At 37.5% G+C, this 20,987-nt stretch overlaps 1 protein-coding gene across 2 annotated transcripts in view; it reads right to left on the bottom strand.

Moving 5' to 3' along the window:
- Hpse2 (heparanase 2 (inactive)) overlaps positions 1-20,987 on the bottom strand; it is a 436,035-nt gene that overhangs the window by 180,401 nt on the left and 234,647 nt on the right. The window contains exon 4 of one of the 2 annotated variants that reach the window (XM_048338506.1): positions 5,416-5,589. The exons of the other annotated variant lie outside the window; for it this stretch is intronic. Coding sequence (XP_048194463.1) covers positions 5,416-5,589 — 174 coding nt within the window. The remainder of the gene's footprint in view (positions 1-5,415; positions 5,590-20,987) is intronic. 2 annotated transcript variants of the gene reach the window in all.

Genomic DNA, 20,987 nt, shown 5'->3' with positions numbered 1-20,987 from the left:
ATGGCCTAGTGGCAAGAGTGCTTGCCTCATATACATGAAGCCCTGTGATCGATTCCCCAGCACCATGCATACAGAAAACGGCCAGAAGTGGTGCTGTGGCTCCAGTGGCAGAGTGCTGGGGCTGGGAATATGGCCTAGTGGCAAGAGTGCTTACCTCATATACATGAAGCCCTGGGTTTGATTCCTCAGCACCACATATACAGAAAACGGCTAGAAGTGGCGTTATGGCTCAAGTGGCAGAGTGCTAGCCTTGAGCAAAAGGAAGCCAGGGACAGTGCTCAGGCCCTGAGTCCAAGGCCCAGGACTGGCCAAAAAAAAAAAAAAAAAAAAAAGAAGAATAACAGGCAAGGGTTCTATTAGACCATGTCAGTTAGATGTTTTCTCTTTGTTGTGGACAAACAAAGGCAGGTGTTTGAGAAATGAGTAGAAGGTGAGGAGAACTGTTTGTTAGATTCCTTTTAGTATCACTTACACTCTAACAGTGGATTCTGTCAGTGGGAACAAGACAAATTAAGCCACTGGTCATGTCAACAATTTATTCAACTTATACACTGACAACAGTTTTCCGACACATGCTTCCTTTAACTCCCCAGGACACTAACTAGAATTTAAGTGACTTGTGGTTTTCTACTACAATAATTAACTCAAATAATACACTCCAAACATCACTGCTTTCCCTTAATAATCAAAGACTAATTATATCCCTACAAATGTAAATGGTGCATTTATCAACAAGTTCATTTTTAATTTATATTTTGCAAGTAGAATTGGTTGGTTTAACAACTTCTATGATTTATAATTTAAACCTTTCAAATTATAAAGAGTCTCTCCTATTCTAGGATTTAACAACCGAGAAGCTTAACCATTCTAGAGGACTTAATAGCTCACTAGTACAAGTTTATCTCCTGGAAACCAGGAAGTGTTTGTTCTGTATGTTCACTCTGTCCCAGTGTGCTCTATGAAGCTATGTAGAAGCAGGCTGGGCAAGAGCTTGTGTTAATCAGTTTCTTGTCACTGTGACAAATGCCTGACAGAAACAATTTCAGAGGAAGAAAAGATTTAGTTTGGTTTACAGTTTCAAAGGTTTCAGTTAATTGTCAGCCAACTCCATTACTTTGAGCCTGAGGTGAGTCAGAACATTATAGCACAGGAACATGTTGCAAGAGTCTTCTCAGCTACACAGTGGCCAGGAAGGAAAGAGGGAAGGAGAGGGAAAAGAAAAGGGAGAGGGGGAAAAGGAGAGAAAGAGGACCAGGAGGTGGAGGGGGATGGGAGAAAGTGGGAGAGAGAAGTTGCTAGGTGCCAGTGGTTCACATCTATAATCCTAGCTACTCAGAAGGCTGAAATATGAGGATCATGGTTTGAAGCCAGCCCAGGCAGACAAATGAGACTCTTATCTCCAATTAACCAGCAAATAGCCAGAAGTAGAGATGTAGCTCAAGTATAGAGCAATAATTTGTGAAAAGAAAAGAGGAAAAGCCCAGCAAGAGTATAAGGCCCTAAATTCAAGCCCCATTACCAGCACACACACACACACACACACACACGAGAGAGAGAGAGAGAGAGAGAGAGAGAGAGAGAGAGAGTTAACCAGCTCAGAGTTCAAGGATATACTTCATTTCTACCTTACACTCAGCACAATATTTTGCACAACAGGAACATACAAATATATTAAATACAATACTGGTTAAATACCACTACAGTATTCATTTGGATGTGAATGTGTAGAGAAGAGAGAGGCTTCAGAAGGTGAGGGTGAGAAGCAGATAAGGAGAAGGAAGGAAGGATAGAAGGAAGGAAAAGAGGGAGGGAGGGAAGGAGGGTGATGGAAGGAAGGAAGGAAGGAAAGAAGGAAGGGAGGAAAGAAGGAAAGAAGGAAGGAAGGGAGACAAAGGAATTACACAGCTTTCCATTTTCCCTCTTCCTCCCCACCCCCCTTTGCCTCTACCTCCTGCAAAATACAATTCTCTAAAGCTCTGATCTGGAGCTAAGCCTCATATTTAATTGGCAAAAATATATGCAAAAATACACAGCTTCTAAATGTATGAATATATATATAATACATACAAAAATACACAGTTTCTAAATGTATGCATGTACATTTATAGGTTATACAGGTATCTACACAATTATAGACTAAAAGTTTAATGAATGTTAAATCACTCATTATTCTTCCAAAATAATCAATTCCAAGGGGTTAAACTTGCTAAGGTCAGACACTGAACCTTATCAAATCACTCAATGGGCCCAACTTAAGGGAACTGAATTCTGTAACCAAATACAGAGGAAAACGATGGATCCAATGAGGGTATGAATACAGGACACTGATTCAACAATTAATTAAAGATAGTTCATTTGTTTGTAGAAATGGGATGATCTACTTAGGAAGCAAATTTATAATTAATAATGTAGAGTAGAGGCTATTCAATTATAGAGACTGCATTATCTCAAAGTAACTTTTTTAGTCCAAGACCAGGACTTGAACTCAGTACCTGACACTTTTGCTCATTGATTGGCTCTCTAGGAACAAAGTCACACTCCAACCCCTGAAGGTAATTTTTGTCATTAAGCATAGCCTTCTATAAAAACAAAACAAAAACAATGCTTCTCTGGCTACAGTTAGACTCAAAATGTTTATATATTTCCACAACTTGAGTTCCAACTTCAAAATTCTTTGTTTCATTTACCTCCAATTCACTCATGGTTAATAAAGTTATAAAACATTACCATCATCACCCAGATGTAATCTGTTATAGAGTTTACAATTTATGAGCATTTAGGGAAACATTGTGTAGTACAGAATGAAATTGTCTGAAATCTTCTACCAAGAAAGTCTTTCTTTTGTAGACTTTGACATCCTAAACATTCTTAAGCATTACCTCTTTTTTTTAAATTTTTTTTATTATTAATTGAACATAAAATTTTTTTTTACAAGGTGCTGTGCAAAGAGGGTGCAGTTACATAGTAGGGCAGTGTGTACATTTCTTGTGATATCTTACAACCTGTTTTCCCATCCCTTGTCTAGGTCAGGTAGACCCATATGCAATATACAATGTATCAAGCACATATACAGTGTTCACAGACTTGGTCTCTACTGTCTCTCCATCTCCCTTTGTTAACAGTCATATATCAGGGAGATCATGCCCCTTTGTTTTCTGTGTTCTAGGCTTGTCTCACTCAACATTATTTGTTCGAGTTCTGACCATTTCCCTGCGAATAACAATATTTCACCATTCCTAATCGCTATGTAGTATTCCATTGTGTATAAGTACCATATTTTTTGGATCCATTCATCTGTGGAGGGGCATCTGGGTTGTTTCCAAATTTTGGCTATTGTGAATTGTAAGCATTACCTCTTGATGTTAGTTTTGCCTTACATTAGTGGTTGGTAGCCCTCACTATTTACTGATTTCAAAGGAGAAAAAAAAGTGCATGAGCCACTTGATGTTTAGCCACTTGGTAAGAAACAATTAAGAAAATGTCTTTACCTTGGTTTTTTGAATACTAGATTTGCTCTAGAGATAAAGTTCTTGTTAACAGGGTCTGGGAGTAGGGAAGGATGAGTGAGGAGACCTGAGCAGTGCTATTGTCCCGCTCTAAACATGGAGATGGTGCTTAAACTATAAGCCCTGTCCAAAGAGATAAGGTTACAAACAAGCAAATGGAAAGAAAACGGGAGAAACAAATCTGGGATGACCATGCCATTTTTTTTTTTTTTCTGAAGAAGGGGCTGAGAGAAAGATTGCAAACAAAATATACTGGTTATCTTAAAGGAAATGGCTCTAGCCCAAGAGAAAATATTTGTAGTTGCAAAACAAATAAAACAGCAAAATCGTTCTTATTCGAACCCTACAAGGTATATTGAGATGAGTAGATCATTCATTAAAGTTATTCATATGTGTGTGTGCGCGCACGCACGTGCTTTTCAAAGAAGAGGAAACACTATTTTAGACTTCCTGACGAGAGTCTCAAAAATAATCTATAGAAATGCTTACAGAAACCTTATCATACTTTCTACATTACTGAATTCCTAAATTCATGAGTTTAATTATTTTTCTATCTCTTCTTAATGATATCACTATTTTTATCAGTGACTGTTCCTTTTTTTCCTCCTCATAAATGACATTTTGATTTTTTTTTAAATGCTGCTACCTCTTCCCTTGTTTTCTCCCAGTTTGTTTTTTCCCCTCCAGAACCCTCTCCTCCTCAAGTGGTATAGTTCATTTTCAACATAGTGTCTGGTGTCACTGCTGACCGAGTTCACCCTTTGTCCTACTATTTTTGTGCTTCCCCTTGACTTTTTTATTAAGCCCTGAAGAGACACTTAACAGAATAAAGATGAAGGCCATCATGTGTTGGTTAACTCAGGTGACTAAACAGCATCTTTTTAAAAAATGTAATTAGCTCCCTCTCTGAAGTATTCACAATGGTTTGAGGAAAGGAGATGAAGGGGAGGGGCAAACACTTAATAATTACACATCGAAAAATGTGTGTACTTCTCCTTACCCCTTTCCTGCCAGCCTCACTTCATCAAATAAGTTCAACTATACCAACTGAAGATCTCATGTAAACAAGCTTCCTCACTCAGAAATTCCTCCAAACTCTGGAGGAATTATTCCACCAATCACCTACTTTAGTTTGAATTGTTTTAGACATATCTCATACTTATTTAGTATTTTGCAAAAAAAAAATGTTTTAGCTAGGTATGATAGATTGCAAAGGAAACAAACAAAGCTAGAGCAAAGACAGACCACATGGTCTCCAGATCAGAAGAAACTCTACTACTCTTTAACTCCCTTCAAATTTTCCCTACCTGAGAAAAGGAAAAAAGAATGAAAGAAAAGAGAACAAGAAAAAAGAAGAGAGGGAAGAAAATGAAAGCCACGTTCTGACTAACTGCTATTTCTCACAAAACCCTTCTTTGCCATATTATTATGAACACTTTGAGTCCCAGAATGCAATAAAGCCATGTGTGAGTACACATTGCTGTGTTCTCCAAAACTACGTTTGGCCAATGTTCTTTTGAAATTACTCTATATGGATTGATCCATTTAGAGCAATGATTCTTAAGACACACACTGTACAATGAAGTTCAGGCTGTACAGAGGTTGTACCCGAGTAAATACTGATTGATTCGTCATCAGTCACTATATATCTCCAGATTTCTGGTGGTATTTCCACCAAGAAAAATATCCAGGTGACAAGATATAAGTATAAATCCAATTAACTAACTCTAGTGCTCCCTATTTGATCTTGTAGCCTATGGACAGTTGGCTCAGTGACCAAGCATCCCACCTGTTTCATTGGCAAGTGCCTTGGAGATTGTCTGAATGGAGACTGTCCCAAGTTAACCTTTTTTAAAAAAAATTTTTCACGCTCTTCAGCTTGTTGATTCTGAGGAAATAACATCCTTACCATTGCCCAGTTCCCAGGAAATGTTGTACTTTTTGCTGGCGCTGTACTTCAACAGACTCAGGGCACTAGAACTGTTCCAGGAGTTGTTGGGATTCCGACGCAGTGCGTTCAGAGCAAATATCAGGTGGAGTCCAGAGCAATCCGCGAAGTTATAAAGTTTGTCTAGAGACCTGGCTGGGAAGAAACAGAAACAGGCTTGTAACTTTCAAATCAACATTTCAGCCAAAATGAAAATATTAATTAGTATGAAAAACCTTTCTATGAGCTTCCCGTGGATAAGGAATTGCACTAAACAACAACAAAATTGAATTGCGAAAATGGGAAAAATTCACCATGCAGCCAGATCTCTAACTTTTTGGAATACTCAGAGGATCTGACCATGGAGGATCTATGTTCTTCCACATCATGAAAAGGACAGTGTCTGGGTACAAAATCAAGAGGGATGGCTAGTTGGTGAATCTTAAAAATGAACTCAGTCTACTAAGACTTCTAAACAATCTCACTCAAGCCCACATTTCTAGTAGTTCTGAGAACAGAAATACCATAATTATTATTAGGAAAATGTTCATAATCAGGTTGAGCCCAGATACCTTCAGTTCTATAACCATATGTCTCATTTCTGTGCCATTCCTTACTTCTATTGCCACCATTCTAGTCTGGCCTTCCCTTGCATTCACGTGAATTATTACAATGTCTATACTTGTTAGACTAGATTCTTCTCTCAACCAGTCTCTTGAATATTCTTTGGGAATTTCCAAGATCCCTTTTTTTCTTAGTTCAAAGTCTCCACAATTCATTTATAATTTCCTCCTCAACTTTATGCCTTCCTATTTTCTTCAGAGACTTCCTTGTTGATGATGTCAGTTACTTCTATTGATGATAGAAAGAACCCTGGACTCTATTAACCCTTCCTCTACTTATTCTCATTCCTTTTCAATAATATAGGTTTTACTTGTTCTTTTAGGCAATGCTTCATCAGGTATGAATATATGACCCTAGGTGATACATACATGTAAAAAGTACTTTAGGTTAATAATTATATGCACGGGTTCACATTATTCTAGTATTCACCATCTAAGATCCGAGAGCAGAGTTTCACAAATGGCTTCTATGAAACACTAGGGTTCTACAAGAGGAGATTTAGAGTTACTCAGGTTGTCCCATTAAAGATTTTGCTATACATTGGAAACCGTGTATACTGGTATTAGAACTAGGAAATAGAAAGGGAATACCAAAATCGAGAGACACAGTGTAAAAAAGACAAATGACTACAAAAGCAATATTTGCAAAACTGTTTGGTGTAAATGAACGGAACAACTCATGGGGGGAAAAGGGAAAGGGGGAGGGGTGAGGGGACAATGAGGGAGGAGGTAACAAACAGTACAAGAAATGTATCCAATGCCTAATGTATGAAACTGTAACCTCTCTGTACCTCAGTTTGACAATAAAAAATTTAATAAAAAAGATTTTGCTATAGGTATTTAATCTTTTAAAGTGGGGTCTTAGATATTGGATTGAGTCCATTATCAATTTGCAGTGTAAGATATAGAAAGGCTACCATTTTCATCTTGTTGCAAATGTGCAAAAAAAAAAACAAAAAAAAATTTTTAAGAAGCATCAAAAACCAGAACAAAAATTTTCTCCCTTAAGTTGAAAATAAATCCACGTAAGCTATCTCACAATCTACCCAGAATTAAGTACTTTAGCAAAATCAACAAATGGCTAAGTTTCAGATTAAAGGGATAAGCCTATTTATTTTCAGTTTCAAAATAACCAAGTCAAAATGCATGTATGGCTTATCTAAGTGATAATTTAAAAAACTTTGTAAGTGTATGATCATTTTATAATTATCTACATGCCTTTAAGAAATGGTTTTTGAAGACTCACGGAAAATTTCAACTTAGGCTATTATTTTGTTTATATGGTTTAATATATTGCTTTAGCTGATTTGCTATTCAACACATTGTTCATATTCAAAATAACATAAAAGCAAACTTATTTTTTTTTATTTAAATGAAACTTTAAAAGCTTACCTTCATAAAAATTGCACCTTGTTTTTGGCTTAAACTAGTGACTCAACAACAATAAAAAAGTTATATTAACTCTATAGGTTTTATCCCAATCCATGAAGAGGAAAGAATGGGGTCAACTTCATTAGCATTGATATTCTTTGAGGAGAAGATGAAACCATATGAAAGGATAGGCGAATAAACCGGTCAGACTAAATGTATTTTCAGAAAATTAGCACTTTTTAGAAGAGCAGGGGTAATTATTGTTAGATGAATGTCTGTGGCTAAGTAATCACATGAATATATGAGGGACTTCAGATGTAATAATATTAACTCTGCCTCTTCTGTAAAGTCCCTTAAGGGTCACACTGTATTTTATCATATCCTTCAAAACATCGACCATACCTCAGCTTCTTCCACAAACAACCAAGAAGAGTTCCCATAGCCCAAATCTTTTGTTGTTGTTGTTGTTCACAGCATAAAAGTGATCTATTATGAAATTGAAAGAAATGGAAGGAACCACTGCATAAAATAATGACTACTGGCTTCAAAGATCTTCTCTAGGGCTTATTCAAGAAGTATATACGTGGGGGTGTAAAACAATTTAGTAGGTCCTTAACAGACATAATCTTCCTAGGCCTATCTGCTATTGATTCCATATTTGATCTCTACATATGACTTTTTACTCTTTCCACCAGAGGGTGCCAGTACCTCTATGTCCCCCAGCCAGGCTGCCTTGGCATTTTCCAGGAATGGCAGTACTATCTACCAGGCAGATGAAGAGGAGGAGCTGGAATTAGAGAGGGATGGAAGAAAGCCTCGGCTAGGAAGCCACTGTTTACAGGCCCAGACAATTGATACTCTGAAAATCCTTGATATTTCTGAAGGACAAAAGTTAGCTGAAGACAGAATCTTTAAGGCTTCTTATAATGGACAAGAGAAGGAAGGGGAGGAGGTGTCTTAAGAAACTCCAAAGGTGGACATTGCAATGAGTTTCTGGTCAATAACAGCAGATGTTAGTGACAAATAGAGGAGGGTGATGAGGAAGGCAGAAATAGTAAGTAGAGAAAAGAAATCCTCTGGTACAACCAACTTGCTCGTTAAAGTTCTAGGACAATAAAAGGAAGAAAAGAAATAAATAGCTGATTTTGGTACCCTGAGCATTGTATATACATTTATCAGAAGTAGGGAAGGGAAGGGGAACATCAAAATGGAGAGAAAGGGTAAAAGGCAAACCAATGCAACAGCAATACTTACAAAACTATATGCTGTAAACCAACTGTACAATTCAAGGGAGGGGGAGCAGAGGGAATTGGGGAGGGGGAAAGGTGGGAGAAAATAAGGGAGGAGGTAACAAGTTTGATAAGAAATGTACTCACTGCCTTACGTATGAAACTGTAACCCCTTTGTACACCACTTTGACAATAAATAAATCAATTTTTTTAAGAAATAAATGGTAGATAGAGAAACACCCAAGATTGGGTGTTTCATGACCTAAGTCATGACTAATTTCATGACCTAAGTCTTCATTTCATAAAAACAACAACCAAAAGCCCTCTGGATAATGATCTATGAATTCACACTGACATATGAAGGTCGATCATTTTCTGACATCCTTCAGAACTTGACACCTGAGAAACAAAACAAAAATTCAACAAAAAATAGGACATTGCTTAATGCATTAATTTATTCAGCAAATGTTACTGAGTGCCTTCTATATGTCAGAGACTATTATTGTACTTCCAAAATGAGGTATTAAAAGTTTTTTTACAACTCAGTACTTAATAAGTCATCCCCTTATCAACACGACATGTTTCCTTTCCCTGTGAGTTAGAAGGCAGCTGACATAAAGTACTGCTCAAGTATGGCAAACTCTATACCTTGTTGTTCATAGGGTTTGATAATCTGTTTGATTTTTTTGTGTTAACAGTTAGAACAAAGCTGGCACAAATGCAATCATTTCTTCTTTTGAATTCACTAGTTCTGTCTTCCAGGAACTAAAGGTAATGATCATAAGCCCAAGTCCTCAACCGCACAGGAAAAGCTTTCTCCTATCACATTAAAGTTTTGACAGAACAAAATAGTCTCAGAGGGATGGTATATTCCTGTATCACCAGCTAAGAAAAGATCAGGATTGAGTCCTTAAAACAAATACATTTTCCTTTGTGATTTTTCTTTGGTCCAAAGAGTTTCTCAAGTACTAGGGATGGATACAACGTGTGTCATGTTAAAAAAAATCCTCATCATTTTCCAACTAACTTCATTAGTCTATCACCCCATGTTGTTAACAAGCTTTGCCTAGAATGCCCTTCCTCCTCTTGTCTTCACCCTTCATAGCCTAGATCAATGGCTTCCTCTGTGAGAGCTTCCTGACTCCCTGAGGCAGACGCATGGGCAGGGTGGGGTGAGGGAAGGGCCACCCTCCTCTGATTTCTCCCAGTTCTTCATCTTCTCCTGTTAACAATAGCCAATCAGGCTCATTGTTCAGCTCTGCCTTTCTCTCTTAAGGCAGATTTGAGTTTTGCCGAAGAGCAGACATAATGGGTACCTTTTGAGCATCCAATTCAGAAATCTGGTACACAATAAACTTTAAGACGTGTCTGACACATACAGGTGTTATTTAGGTTCATTCAATGTCATCTGTCTGTACCCTAACTAGTCAACCTTGATTAGCACTGTAGCAAATTCCCTTTAGATTATGTCTATTACTACAGGCTGTTACATGTATTCAAATAATATACTCCTCTGTTTTAAGTGTTTGGTTTAGAGTGAATACTATGGGTAAAGCATGGGTGATCATCCAACAGAGGCTTTAAAGACAGAAGAAACCAGGAGAGAGAGAAAGAGACAGATAGATAGACAGTGACAGAGATAGAGACAGAGGAATGAGAAAGTAGGAGCACTGTGAGGTAACTATGAACGAACTTTGCCTATTGAAATTCAGAGAGAGGAACCATCAGGTAAATTAGGAGCCATTAGATTTAGTGAGTACAACCAGTGGGAGAGGATTTAATTGTAGCTATTACCAAGAGATCAGTTTGAAAATTGCCTGGGTGAACACAGCCATTTCAGAAAGAGGGAGGATAGCTCCAAACTGAGAGCTATTTTTAATAGGAAGAAAAATATCACCAGGTTAGTCAGGGCAATGAAACCTTAACTAGGTTATAAAGAAATCAACATAAATGTCTATAATTTAGCGAAAGCTGTTGAAATAGAATGAGATTTAGGAAATGTCTCTGAATAAAACTTACAAGGCGATCAGAAGACTCAGGAGGAGAGACTAATGGGCTCATTAATCAGTTTAACTAGAGAGAAGGGAAAACTGAGTTTCAGTGAGGATAGCAGATTTTTGCATCACATTAGGAATCCATCTAAAAATGGACATGCTGAGTCCAAGAAATACTGACATTAATAAAGAAGCTCATAATAGTTTTAAGATATGTACTCCGAAGAAACAAGTTGTTTTTTTAAATGTGAATAGAACAGATTTTAGAACGAGTTATCAAAAATGTAAATGCAGAGTCACCTAGACCAAGCAAGTCCACTCACTGCCATTTTCTAAACTAAATAGTTATATAAAAAAAACTCTCCAAAGTGTAATTACAGAAGAAAAGCATTGTAATACTCATTTTACCAGCAAATAAGAACTAGTTAAATAAATTATAGAAAGTGTATGTTATCAAAATACATTGAGAATAAGGAAAGAGAAGGCTAACATGAACTGTGGAGTTGGAAGGGACTTGGAAGTATTTAGAAGATACAAATAATATCTAAAGAAACAGAGCTGATACAGAAATATAGATGTTTCTATGCATGAATTTAATCTATGTGTATTTCCTAACTTTCCTAATATACACATAGAGATAGATACACACAAATCTTTCTATTCATCTATCTCATTCTTAACAAAGCCAGGTATGATGGTTCGCCCCAGTAACCTCAGCACTCAGGAGGCTAAGGAAGGAAGATCATAAATTTGAGGTCAGCCTGAACTACATAGTAAGACCCTGTCTAATACACATTTAGAATATATATTATAGGAAGTGGCACTGTGGCTCAAGTGGTAGAAAGCTCGAGCCTTGAGCTCAAGAGCTCAGGGACAGCGCCCAGGCCCAGAGTTCAAGCCCCACAACCAACCAAAAAAAAAAAAAAGATAGAAAGAAAAAATATAATATATTACAAATGTAATAATGCACATGTAATGTTATATGCATAATATATACATAAACATACATACACACATATATGTGTATTGCCTGTGTATTTTTTCCAAGAAACAATAACTTTTTGGAATCAATGAGCATACCTAACACACAAGACTTGTTATTCTCTAATAAAAGTGATCAGGACAAGTTGGAGCAATAGCTTGTGTCAGGACTAGCTTAGAGAATATGCAAGACATCCATAGGATATTTTGCAGTAAGAAAGTGAGGAGGTGTTTGGGAAATAATGGATGGTTTGTACATTAAAGGCACACCTGAAAGATCTTCCCTACCCAAAGATAAGACAACATGAACAGTTAACTAAGTTAGGATGTGTCTGGGTGAAAGGATTCTGTGGGGAGCCCCAGTTCTCTACCCTATTCCCACACCTCAGTGGAGTACACACTGCTGTCAGGACTGGATATAAAAACCAGAGTTGGTTCTATGTTCTTCTCCACCATCTTTGCCCATGTGTTGTGTGGCTCCATATCAATGCCTAATCTGAAGGCAAGTGCTCCTACCCCACCCCCCACCACTTCTGGGGCTGCTGGTGGCCCAAACTCTTGTCAGTACTACAGTGACCATCAGCAGGCCCTGAGGAAGTATCTATCACCAAATTGGTGCCACCATTCACTTTGTCAAGGTAGTCTTATAGCGCATACCCCACATTCACTACGGACCCCACACCTAACAAAGTCATTAGAAGGTCCCTATGACTTCATAGCCTCTGGAGACCACAGATGTTTGCCAAGATCATATCCAGAGATAATGAATCTTTATTAAGAAGTCAAGAACATTCTGTACATCAGAAATATTTAATTCAGTAGAAACATAAGCAAGAATCTATCTAATTTAATTATTTTTGACTATAACAAATACTCTCACATATTTGTAGACTGTTCTTAATGAGACTGTAGGCCTTAATATTCTGCATCCTGAGATGCAGATCCTGTGGGATCTGAGTATTGGATACAAGCATTATTTATGTTAAAATTAGTATACCACCAATAGAAAACCAGAGGATCATTTCTTATACTATCTCTCTTTCCCTAAACCAGTCCAGAATATTGGACAGGCTTCTTCTTGCATTGTTTTCAGTGATAACTCTTGAAAGAAGTCTAGTCTAGATACTTCAAGAATACATAGTAAAGACCCATCTTATAATTTATAGTTCCTGCTGTTACTCCATTGTGCATATTCATTGTAAATTGCATTCTCATAAAATGTGAACCCTTCTCAAGAAAGGTACATACTGGCAGTATGTATCAAAACCCTTAAGAATACAATACATAGAGCTTTAACTCAAAAATACCACTTCCATTTTTCCCCCTCAGGAAAGAACTGAATGGAAAAGGCAACAAGAATGCCTATCACGGTTTTGCTCAGTGGGAGAGGGGGAGGAGAAAATCTGGCAATAATGGAATACATAAATTTAAAGAATGAAATTCAATAAAGGCCCTACAGAAATTTTTGACATTGGGAAAATGCTGCCATATTTTAAAGTGGAATATAGTAGACTCCAAAAATAACAAATGTGCTTTTGTTGTTAGAAACAGCCCACCAGACAAATAGTCCCTGTGCTTTCAAAGTTTTCTGCATTAGCTCCAATCATGAGCTTTTTGTCTTATTTCAAGATTAATGAAAAACTTTTAGAGTTAACATAAGAAAATCTGGATTACATACACACACAATTTTTAGTATATTCTGTATATTCCCACATAGATACATGCATTGCTTCATATATGGACATGCATGCACATATGCATATACAGTAAAGGCAGAGAAGACATTAAAGATCATAAAAGGAAAGGACAATGTAGCAGAACATTAGAGGTCTAATTATCTTTTATAGTTCTCCTTGGCAAGGCTACTGTCATATTCAAGACAAAATTTCCTCTCTGCTCTACATATCAGGCATGCTGGTGATTCAAGACAGCAGAGGATTGAAAGCCACAGGTATTATAACTATCAAAACAAAAGAATCACATTATTGTAAAATGTGTGTGCCAGTGTCTCTCCCACTTCTCGGTACTTGTCGAAATTCATCAGCATTACTTGTGATAGAAACCTCCAAACTCAGCTGCACAATCAGATGAGATCTCTGGTGTTGGCTCTCAGCAGGTTCCCACTCAATCCATCCCCCATTCACCCACTAATTGCTTTCTCCTTCTTTGAGCCCTCGTGGTGCTGGCAGGTGAGGCACAGAGTGGTGGTGGGGAAAGGGAAGAGGGGTAACAGCAGGGCAGATACTGTGGTTTTAAGTAAAATCAGGTGTTGTCTTCCCTGAAGTGAGATCTGGAAAATGTCAGTTGTTAGGTAACAGGTATTGGCAGGTGAACACAGCCTTCCCACTGAGCTCAGCTGCCCCTTTCCCTGCATAATTATTTAGGCTTTCTCTTTTTCTCTTACATGCACCATTTCCTTCATCTTTTCTTTAGAGTAAGAATAAGAATTTCCATTTTGTAAATATTCATCTGACATGATTCTAAGCATGCTGGAAATGGGAAAGTTCTTTACAACAGAATCCACAAGTGTCAAATAAAATACTCTCTAGTATTGTTGGTAAACTCTGAGGAAGGAGTTCAAAAGATTGCTTGAAAGAGTGAGAAGTTATTGAATCCTGGCTCTCTTTTCCATATGCTGAGAGCTATCTGTAGAAACAGCATAAACTCGATAAAGTTGAAGTACTATATAGAACTGAGAGAGCATTCTTCCTTCAACTCTGCTAGGTCAGCCTGGAACTATTCCAACACAGAATCTCAATCCAGATTGAAGAAACACATATGTTCTGGTGCACAGCTAATGTATGACCATCTTCATTGTGGGCCTCAGCATATTCTAGGATTGAACAAAGCAATGGTAGGGAGGAATAGGAGTCCCATCTTATCTAGGCTGTGGCTTCTTTCAGAGAGACAGCCTCACCCTTACCCAAGAGTCTGAAGCAAGGACCACTGGATGAAACACAGAATACATGAGTATGAGCATGGAGTCAGTACCAGTGATTCTTTTGTCTAATTTGAGAAAATCTGAGAAAATCTATACTGAAGCTCAGCAAATCTGAATTTAGTTGACATTTAAAAAACAAATTAGTGGGGGCTGGGGATATAGCCTAGTGGCAAGAGTGCCTGCCTCGGTATACCCGAGGCCCTAGGTTCGATTCCCCAGCACCACATATACAGAAAACGGCCAGAAGCGGCGCTGTGGCTCAAGTGGCAGAGTGCTAGCCTTGAGCCGGAAGACGCCAGGGACAGTGCTTAGGCCCTGAGTCCAAGGCCCAGGACTGACCAAAAAAAAACAAAAAAACAAAACAAAAAAAAAAAACAAACAAATTAGTGGGACAACTTCAGAACTTAAAATTTTGAAAAACTATAGAATTACTACAGAGAAAGAATAATGGGCTAGGAGCTCCTGCTAAACCTTAACTAAAAATGCTTTATTAACTATCTCTCTTCTCTCTTTCTTTGTCTAGACAATCTTATCTAGACAGATGGCTGTATTGCCTACCTATATTCTAATACTTTAGCTACAAACTAAAATTTGAAAGCCCAGGGCTCTTCTGAACTCTTTAATTATATTATCTCTGTCTGAATGACTCACGGGTATTTCAAACAATGCAAGTGAAAAAGAATCAAGTCACCAGCCACTTCAACAAACCTAGTTCTTTCCTGAGATTCCCTGGATTGATGAATAAGTTTGTTTTTTTTTTTTTTTTTAGTAGTCTAGGAATTTCAACACCCCTCTCCCATTCTCTCACCTACTACAAACAAAGCTGCTTTACAAACCTATCTATAAAATTTTTCCTAGCTATGATGTCATTTTCCCCATCACTAATGAAAGCCATTGTCTTATCCACTCGAATTTCTGCCCTCCCCTCTCCATTTATCATCATTAAGCCCTTTCTCACTGTAGCCTATGGAGCTTTCTGAAGAGCCCAACTGCACATCATCTAAACATCATTCTTACCAAACATATTTATACAGACTATAACCATAAGTGAATGCTCTCACAATTCTGGATTTAGGTATAATCTATAAGAAAACTACCCTGGACTCTTAAAATATCTAAAAAACTATTGTCAAAAATGTCGATGTCACCAAAGACAAAATATAATTGAGATATACTAAAAAAAGTATAAGCATAATCCTTGTTTGACTCAAGAACTGAACAGAAAAACATGGAATATGGACCCTAAGAATAATTAGGAAAAAGTATGATACAAACCCCCTATTATGTGATATTGAATGAATTGATGTTAGGTCTCCTTAGTGTAGTAACAATATTGTGGTTATGCAGAAGAATGTTCCTGTTGCTAGGAAATACATGCTAAGGTATTTAGGAATAGAATTACCATGTTATCTTCAAATTACTCTCAAACTTAGCAAAAAGATGAGAGAGAGAGAGAGAAAGAGATGAAAATGTGAGAAATTGTAAATAATTGACAGGGCAAGATGGCTGACTAAAGGCATCTGCTATCTTGACTGAATGAGAAGAGTCAGGTAACGTAAGAGAGAGTCATATTCTGAAGAGAGAGACAAAGAGTATTGGGAATCATGAAAAAGTAGCAGGATGAGAGGAAAATCATAGAGAAATAGGGGCTACAGAGGAAAGCAGCAAATAGTATCAAGCTCTCTCCCTAGCTCCCCAGGATGAAGGGGAGAACACACAATCACAAAGCAAGCTAGATAGTGCTGGTGACAGACAGGCAATTCTAGTTACAAGATAAGCCCACATATCCCAGCAGCCTTAAACGCCGTGTGGGGATTTCATGAGACAGTGGCCGCTTTGTTGTGGAAGACTAGCCTTGATGACAACAGACATTTTCTTACTCCCCTCATCTCTGAGAACATTGACATCTTGAGAGAGGGCCCATTGTTTTGAGACTGAGCTACTCTGGAGGCTTGAAAACATGGACTAATCATGGCTCAGGGAGTCCTGTGACATTTTGCTAGTGTCTGGGCACAAGAGGTGGTTGTAACAAGGAGTCTGGTGTGGTTCTGTAGTGAAATTTAAGCGGCCAGGAGCTCTGGCAGCAAAGGGCCTGATAGTTGAAGGGCAGAACCTCCTTGTCAAGGAGCAGGTCCTCTCACCTAAAGGTCATGGAGTAAATGAAGCACCAAGAGTCTATGGCTGGTACAGTATTCAGCCTCTTGGGCCTGGCTCCTGCCTGCTTGCATTGGCTGCTAGGTGGATTTGAAAAATGAGCCTAGCTTCTATATCATTTGATGGGTAGGGTCTGAAAACACTGAAGCCAGCTTGTACAAATGACATCCTGGCATGTGTTTGCTAGCAGGTAGGACTAAGGGCTTGAAGATAAGATATACATAATAGAACACAAAGACAAAGATAAAGGGGAAAGAAAACAACAACTAGACATAAGTCAAAAATGAAACACGGAAGGACTCTGAGACATTTTTAAAAGACTCAAACTATGAATGATGAGCAAAGGAAAAAAAGAAGAAAGGCAAGCTAAAATCACAGATAGTATATTCTAAAAAGTAACATCAGAAAACTTGCAAATTTTTCAGACAGAGATGATCATGCTGGTACCATCTGGCTGACTTTTATAACTTCAAGCAGACAATACTAGAAAAGAAATCCTCTCTAGGTCACATCATAGTTAAGATATTAGACATACAGAACAAGGGAAGCATGACAGTTGCTGCAGAGAAGAATAAGTTACCTACAAAAGGAAACCCACTAGAATAACAATTTTTTCACTAGAAACTTTTTAAAGTATAAAGGCCATAGAATGATGGATTTCAGATCTTCAAAGAAAATAACTGCCAACATACACTAGTGTACCCAGCAAGTTATCAGTCATGATTAAAGGAGATATTAAAACATTTGGTGATAATAACTAAAGCAATTTACTAGTCCAAAACAATAGAATAGCATTAGACATCAATAAAAGAAGAACGACAGGCCAGATTTCCTTAACTTTGTAGACATTAATATTACCAATTCTTAACTAAAGCAATAAGGCAAGAGAAAGAAATAAAAGAGATATAAACAGAAAAGAAAGAAGTCAAATTATCCCTATTTGCATATATATATATAACATTTTCCTAAAAGACCATAAAATGATTTAAAAACATATCTGATAAACACTTTTAGTAAAATAACAGGATATAAATTCAACATGTGAAAATTAATAGTTTGTCTAGATTAACACTGATCAGGCTAAGGAGGAAATCAGGAAAACAATCTCATTGAATAAAACCTGAAAACAAAAAGAGGAAAGGAGGAATAACCCTAACAATGAAAGTAAAATAGCCCTACAACTCAAACTATAAAACCTTAAGGAAAAAATGGAAGACATTAGAAGATGGAAAGACCTCCTCTGCTCATGGATTGGCAAAATTAACATTGTGAAAATGGCCACACTTCTGAAAGGAATATGTAGATTCGGTGTAGTTCTCTTCAATATGACAACGTCCTTTTTCACAGAAATGGGGGAAAGCCATCCTAAAATTCAGTTGGAAACACAAAAGACCCTGCATAGCCAAAGCAGTCCTGAGAAAAAAAGAGTATTGGGTACTTCAAAGTATATGGCAAATCCAAAGTAACAAAATCATCCTGGTACTGGTACAGAATTGGAAGATAAAGACCAACTGAAACCATTTGATCCTGACAAAGTTTCCCTAAATATACATTGGAAAAAGATCATACCTTTAACAAGTGGTTACGTCATGGTAGGTCATGTCTTGCCTAAGTGGTGTTAAGAAAGTTAGCTCAAAAGACTAAAAAGAATCCCATCTTTCACTCTGTATAAGAAAATCAACCCAAAGTAAAGACCTTAATGTAAAACATGTATATGTGGGAAACATATAGGAAACACTTCAAGACATAGACAAGGCCTTTTGTATTAGGACTTCTATGTGGTAATTTAGATGTAGTTTGTTGTTGTTGTTTTGGTTGTGTTTTTTTTTAATGGGGAAAGCTTTTTAGGTCTTTACTCAAATACCAACATTTCAGCCAAGTGTTCTGTCACAGCATGCCAAATAGCATGGATCTTCTTTCTGGGCAGACTGGGGGACAGCGTCTGGCTTTTCGTGTAGTTTAGATGGGAGCATAGAAAGTCGTTTGGGCAAATGGGAATGTGTGTTGGGTCACTTACATGCCAATGCACTTGTTTGACACTGATTGATTCCATCACTTTGTGTATATATGACAATATCACCATCAGAGGAAGTCTGGATTCCTCAGTTGCTCAATGAAGTAATCAATCACTTATATCAGACTTCCTAGGAACTTAAACTTATTTGGTTAATCTGCTGATATCTAGAGTTAATGCTGTTGCATAGCCCAATTTATTATGAAGAATATTTTTTCTTTGGCTAACTAGCTAAGTAGTATCTATATTGTCTACATGCCACCCAAAACATACACCCACCAGCACTCACATACACTTCATATTCTACCCTTTTGAATTCTTTTCCTTTTTCTTTTGCATTTATCACTCAATAACTTGCAATGCAGTTATCTGTTCATCCCATTTATTATCTGTCTTTTCCAGTGGAGTGTAAACTCCCTGAGGAATTCGTGTTTGTTGTTCCTTGTTATAATTTCGGTGATACAATGCTTGGAACCTGGTAGATGATCACTAAATATCTGTTGGCTGAACGAATTAGAAGAGAAGAGATTTGGTTCTGTCTGAAATACCATCAGACCACGAATAGAGAGGTGTGATAGGCAGCTGTGAATATAGGTAGGAGAGATCCCTAGACGTGTACTTGGGGGCTCATCAACACAGCTCAGAGAGAAGTCACAAGAATGGCTCCTTAAAAGGATGAGTGTTGCTGGTTGAGTTCTGAAGGAGCAAAAGTAAGAGTCTAGATATTTATTAAGACTCAATACCCTTTGAGAGTAATATATGAAAACAGATTGAACAGAGGAAGAAGGGAGATGATAAGGCAGGCTATAAATGCCCTCGCTAACCGGGTGGGGAGCCCTGAGGCAAATACTCTCTGTCAGAGTTGTCTTGAGTGAGACCATTAGCTGCGTCATTGTAGCCTCATTTCTTTCAGTCTCTGACATGGGCTTTCCAGAGAGGACTGACACTGTATGCAGCAGTATTCTACAGCTCTTGAAGGAGCTGTCCAAGGATGTCTTCCGGTCTCCGTGCCCATAAGGCAGATAGCAAGTATATCTAGGAGAGAAATCAGTACATTTCCATATCTACCAAAAATGGAAAAAGAAGACAAGACTGATGACAGACAGGGCTGCTAAATGTAGAAATACATAATGCTCAGTTAAATGTGAATTTCAGATAACAAATACCTTCTCAATATAAGTATATCCCACATAATAGCTATGTCATAAGGACATTTTTTAAAAGATGATTTGTTATGAACAATTCAAATTTAAATGACCATCCTATGTTGATCTGGCATCTCTTTTAAGGGCTCAGTCAGGGTAGAGCACCATGATTATAAAAGAAGTAAATGCAATGGTTAAAAACGCATAAGAGAAAAAAATAGAGAATGGTCTGGCTCTCTACTAGGAGATAACAATGAAATTTAAGGTTGGAGACTTTCCAACAGCAAAGTAGTGTAATACCAAATCTTAAAAAATGAAGAAGATAGGTACAAAAAGAAGTAAACAGAATTACTACAGTGAGTCAGAGACTGAGATAAAGAATTATGTGAGAGAGTGTTCTTTGGAGTCAAATGGCACGGAAACAGGTATGGTACAGCTAACATTTGAATGTTTGCGACTGAGGCATACCAAATCAGACATAGTAGGTCATTCCTTACCACAAGATGGCACTCATAGTATCTTTTGTCTGAATTTCTGTCAATAAATATCCTGTAAGGGTTTTTTTTTTTATTGTCATAGAACAAAGAGCCGATCTCAAGGTTCATAACTTGTATACAGCTTTGTGCTTTGTGTCTGGTAGCTTTTGCAACAATGTATCATTATTTTCCCTTTATGACTTGAAGACCTGAAGTAATGGCTGAAATTGACTGTGGGTGAGCCTGGACATTGGAACCTGGAAGAGGGAAATGATCATGCTATTGCAAGATATTTAATAGAGAGACTTAACAAAGGCTATTGATTTGATCATCAGATAATGACTAATGAACTTCAAGCAGACTAGTGCTGAAGATAGAAAAGCAATGCCCAACTGCTTGTGGTTTCCAGAATTGAGAACCATAGTAAGACTCTCAAAGCAATAGATACAGGTTATATGTAGCTACTAAAATGATGTGTCTACATATGAATATGTATCCGCTATTGTATGTGTTGACTTTTGCTGTGAAAGAAAAGAGGGAAAATACATAAGCTTTTCCTTATTTCCATAAAAGGTTGTTTACTTTATTCATGTTTCAAATTTTTGGCCAAATACCTGTGAAATGGC

The sequence above is a fragment of the Perognathus longimembris genome, chromosome 2, assembly GCF_023159225.1.
Source record: "Perognathus longimembris pacificus isolate PPM17 chromosome 2, ASM2315922v1, whole genome shotgun sequence".
NCBI classification, from domain to species: domain Eukaryota; kingdom Metazoa; phylum Chordata; class Mammalia; order Rodentia; family Heteromyidae; genus Perognathus; species Perognathus longimembris.
This window is presented reverse-complemented; position numbering and strand designations above follow the sequence as displayed.